General features: G+C 46.3%; 1 protein-coding gene across 1 annotated transcript; it reads right to left on the reverse strand.

The window, feature by feature from the left end:
* Positions 1-3078: 3078 nt before the first annotated feature.
* Positions 3079-4624, reverse strand: LOC149649062 (uncharacterized). The gene is made up of 3 exons (XM_089849422.1): positions 4137-4624; positions 3443-4094; positions 3079-3303 (listed from the first exon to the last, which is right to left on the reverse strand). Exons 1-3 carry the CDS (start codon positions 4622-4624, stop codon positions 3079-3081), a joined length of 1365 nt encoding a protein of 454 aa, XP_089705548.1.
* Between the last annotated feature and the right edge of the window lie 385 nt (positions 4625-5009).

Here is a 5009-nt window from a genome sequence, read left to right on the forward strand (position 1 = left end):
ACTTGAGTCATGGTACGACATAAACCTACCGGCAACAGCAAGGTGATTTCCGGTAAAACATTGGTAGTTAAAACCTCGACTAATTCACGTTCTGAAATCGGCTCCAACAAGGTCTCGTTCAACTGTATGACTCGTCTACGAAATGAATGTAGGTCTTCACCCATACCCTGTTTTAAACTATAGAGGGTGATCCTAATTTCCCTGTCTCTTCGGGAGGACAAATATTCTTGGGTGAATTGTTGAAGGAAATATCCCCAATCCCCGGGGCGACTAGCATGGCGGCTAAGATTTTTCCACCAGCTAAGGGCATCCTCCTTTAAGGACAAGGGTATAAATAATGCTATGTCCTGAACTGTAAACTTATGATACTGAATAAATATTTCCATTTGACATAAATACTCTTTGGGATCCTCTCGACCCGAAAAACTAGGCAACATAATGGCTGGTCCCAGAACCGGGTTATAACGCGTGCCACTGGCTGGGGTGGCCACTATCTGCACCGGGGTAGTGGGGTTCACCGGCGGGGGTATAGTAGTTCCAGACACTCTATGAGTTACTCGGGGTGGCGTGAGTGGCTGATTGGCCACCGAAACATGCTGAGCGAGGGCAGCAGGGGGTGAGGGATTAACCCCCATAGTCCTATACGTTACCCGAGGTGGTGTTTTAGGCGGATTGCCCACCGGAACCTGCTGAGCGAGGGCAGCAGGGGGTGATGGATTAACCCCCATAGTCCTATACGTTACCCGAGGTGGTGTTTTAGGCGGATTGCCCACCGGAACCTGCTGAGCGAGGGCAGCAGGGGGTGATGGATTAACCCCCATAGTCCTATACGTTACCCGAGGTGGTGTTTTAAGCGGATAGCCCACCGGAACCTGCTGAGCGAGGGCAGCAGGGGGTGATGGATTAACCCCCATGGTCCTATACGTTACTCGAGGTGGTGTTTGAGGTGGAATGACCACCGGAATATGCTGAGCTGGCGTAGCAGGGGGTGAGGGGTTGGTCCCCATCGTCCTACGAGTTACTGGAGGTGGTGTTTGAGGTGTAATGACCACCGGAATATGCTGAGCTGGCGTAGCAGGGGGTGAGGGATTGGTCCCCATCGTCCTACGAGTTATCGGAGGTGGTGTTCGAGGTGGATTGACCACCGGAATATGTTGAGCTGGCGTAGCAGGGGGTGAGGGGTTTGTCCCCATCGTCCTACGAGTAACTGGAGGTGGTGTTCGAGGTGGGTTGACCACTGGAACACGCGGAGGTCGAAGAACAGGGCCCCTACCCGAGCTATTACCAGGTGTTACCCTACGAGGAGCTTCCCCCGGAAAATTACGATTTCTAAACCTAGCCGGAATATTAGATACGGCACCCTTATTCCTTGGGGTTGCAAAGGGGGGCTGATTGACAGCTCCTGGCTGGACGAAGGGGAGAGGGGGGGCAGAGGCTAATACCTGTCTCTGATGCAAGGGCGACGAGGTTCTCAGTACCGGGATATTTGGAGGGGGTGCCCTTAACGGGAATAAAGGGGTAATTCCCCGCAATGGCTCCCGATGTAGCTCACCCGTCCCTAGGTCTTCACGAAAAGGTCCTACGCGGGTCCGAATTCTTTCGGCTTCAATCCTAGCCCAGTTTTGCCAGGCTTTACGTTGTTGAATATCGACAGCATCTAACTCGGAAGGTCGTAAGACACTACTAGACCGGGATAATATACTGGAAGTTGCCCTATGGGGAGGTCCTGAGCCATTAAGGCCCTTATATTCTAAATCACAATCCTTGAGGAACCGGTCCATTAGGTCAAAAGAGCCAGGACGCGCTTGCACCTGACACCCAGCGCCAGGGTTTAATGTTAGGGGTATGGGAGGCCCAGTCTGTTTAATATTGCCAATTGGCAGCTGGGGATTAATACCTTGACGAGGTGGGGGTATATTAAATCCATGTAACGGGGTATGTCGATTATAACCCACGGTAGTACCGATTTCCCGTAATATCAAAAGACCCACATAACCCAGGGTAACAGTAACCGCAAATGGAATAATATACGGTAAAAATATTTGATCAAAGAAAAAATAAAGCCCTATTTTAAATTCGAACAAATAAGAAGACCAATTAAATTAAGAAGGCCTATCTGGCAATAAGACCGAGGCCTAAGATGGCGGCCCCTGAAGTTAAGCTATACCTATACGCAATGACGCGGCCTAAAAACGCTTAGCGACCGAGGCTTAGAATAGATGGTTTACGGTTTTTATTCATTTAGATAATTAATTTTGACCCAAAGTAAGAATTAGTTTAGTAATCTTACCGAGAAATTGATGTTAATTAAGTAAAGCAACGGAAATCAGAAAAAGAAAAACTTTTCTTCGTAGTCGGATAAACTTAATAATCTTGTGATATAACTAGTTCGGCAGTCAACGTGAAATGGCTTCCAAAAACTGGGTGCTGGCAAACACCGACAAAAAGAAGCCAAAAACTTAAGCTCCACCCTATCACGCGGTTCAGAGAGCGAGATGTAGCCCACCGGGGAATCCTACATAGCCCCTTTGATCACGCTCACCGAACCAAAAATACAGAGTATATAACCGAGTAAAGAAATTCGTAAGATTGACTTATCGTTCGTAGAGTCCCTGGTTGGTCGTGCTGGTAGAGTGTTCCTGTCGTCTGCGGAACACCCTCAAAGATCCCCCCAGGCCGGATCAGGGGCTCACTGTAGGGTGTTCTAATCCCACGTTGTGCAGAAGGAACACACTAAGATGCACATCAGCCCACAAGTCCGGTAGTATACCAAAAAGTTCACTCGGTGTAAAGACGTCCGTATAAAAACGAAAGTCCGTAATAAACACAAACTCCGGGAGATAAAGGCGCGAAATTCAAAAAGTTATGTCCTCACTCGGGGCACCAATTGTAATCGCGCGCTATCGCTGAGACCCGAAAACACACGACTACGTAGTTTCAGTTAATTTATTATTTATTTGTATAGAAAGCCGGTTAATTTATATTTACAATCCGTTAGTAAAATTAATATATATCTATTACAATCCGATAAATAACATATAAACATAAAAATAAAGTTAATTTATATAACAAAAGGTATTAAATTGATCTTGATGCCGGTAACCCTCCAACTGCCCTGATTCCCGGGCTGCCTTTCAAATATATCCCCTCGGGCCTCCAGAGCTCCGCCAATCCGGGAGTCGAGCAGACGACAGGTCCAAGGTTCAGCTTTCTGGGCCGTCTAGCGGGGAACCCTGGTTGTAGTTTAGGTGGCTCCACCTGGTGGTGAACTATAGTAACGGGCTCCCCATTACACCGTGTCCTCTGTGATTTGATTTGGTTTAGATTCAATACCAATAGCTTCTAATTCCCAAAATGATCTAAGCGTGTCTGAGACTCTATTTTCTTCTAGCCTTGATGTCATAACATTTATTAGGTTGGTTTTGATTTCTACGCATCCTACATTTTTGATCGGAGTGCTCATGGGGCCTTCAATGGTCCATCCAAAGATTGTGTCTAAAGCTACTAATTTGTTTCTTAGCCGTTCATGATTTCCTTTCACTACGTCCCAATAGTAGTCTCCGCCTATTAGAATGCTTATTTTGGAGTCGCTAGGGTTCGCGTTGCTAGGGTCGTCAGCGAGTTGGGCTCCGGTTCTCTCTACGTATTTTTGGATTTCTTCGCAGTTGGTGATTTGGGCGCGGCAAATATACGGAACCTCAACGGCTTCTATTTGTATTTTCTTCTGGGGCTCGCGCGTGTTATGAAGGGTTAATTTAACTATTTTCCTCTTTCTCTCTACAGGGTTTTCGTTTCCAAACTCGGTAACCAAAACCGATTTTTCTCCGATTACTGGGAGGCTAAGCTTTTTCGAAACTTCTTCTAGGACGAAGGTTCCCTGACTGCCGTTGTCAAGGACGCATCTAGCTGGGTTCATTTCTCCGTTTTCTGGGTAGTCTGGGTTTCTGATTGCTATTTGGGCCGTTTGTAACAGTACATTTTGCCTGCTCTGGTCTACTATGGTGTTGGTTGCTATTTCTACGCTAGCTTCTGCTCGGTTTCCCTGCTGGGCTTTCTTGTGGGAGGGGTTTTGGTAGCAAACTACCGAGTTGTGCCTACCGTTGCATGTTTTGCACGTGCGATATCTCGAATCTCACCTCCTTGAGTCATGATTTAGTTTTAAACAAATAAAACACCTTCTTTGATCGCTAATTAGTTTCTTCTTTTGCACAATAGTGAAGTTTTCACAATGGTTTGACCCGTGCTCGGAATTTTGACAGAAAATACAGTAAACTGATCTATGCTCGACGCTGGTTTGTAGCGCGGTTGCCGTTGGGACGTAACGATTTGAGCGGTTTTCATAACGCGAAGGTCTTGCGTAATAATGCTCGGTTTTTTCTTGCGCGCGGGGTGCTGTTTTCACGTGGGGATTTAAGTTTCCACGTTTTGCTGATTCGCCTAGTAAGGCACAAGTTTCACGGCCTTCTACTTCACTTTTTAAGAATTCGACAAATGCGGTCAAGTTCCATTCCGCATCTTTTAAATGCCCTTTACTATATTCTAATCGGATATCACGTGGCAAACAAGACACTAATACTGGACATATAAATGTACCACTTAAGGTGGCGTCTACCCCTAAAGCCATTAGGCATCTTATATTTAATTGGATTTTGTCATAAAGATTACGCAACGCTCTAATATCGCTTGAATCACTAACTGGTTCTAAATTCATCAATTGTTTACCATGGGTATGAATTACTAGGTCGGTACAGCCGAATCGCGATTTTAACAAAAAAAATGGCTTCATCATAATTGGCTTCGGATGGTTTCATCCCGGCTAAGACGCTTTTTGCGTCGCCGTCCAAATAGGATGCTAGATAATTGAACTTTTCTACCTTGGTGATGTTGGTTTTCTCCTCTATTGTTGACTCGAACCTGCTCCAGAAGCCGGCGAATTCCGTGATGTCCCCGCTGAATTTAGGGATGGTTAGTGTTGGCAGACGTGTTCCTTCTTCTCTGGTGATTGTGGT

Source organism: Phalangium opilio, unplaced genomic scaffold (assembly GCF_054372755.1).
Source record: "Phalangium opilio isolate 3A_F unplaced genomic scaffold, DU_Popi_V2 ptg000088l_1, whole genome shotgun sequence".
Lineage (NCBI taxonomy): Eukaryota > Metazoa > Arthropoda > Arachnida > Opiliones > Phalangiidae > Phalangium > Phalangium opilio.

Bases quoted from the DNA above. Each gene is read 5' to 3' on its own strand.
- LOC149649062 (XM_089849422.1), bottom strand. From the start codon at position 4,624: ATGGCTTTAGGGGTAGACGCCACCTTAAGTGGTACATTTATATGTCCA. The intron at 4,095-4,136 runs GTGAGATTCGAG...ATGCAACGGTAG, and splicing joins CTAAATCATGACTCAAGGAG to GCACAACTCGGTAGTTTGCT. The intron at 3,304-3,442 runs GTAGGATGCGTA...ATCAAATCACAG, and splicing joins TGAGCACTCCGATCAAAAAT to AGGACACGGTGTAATGGGGA.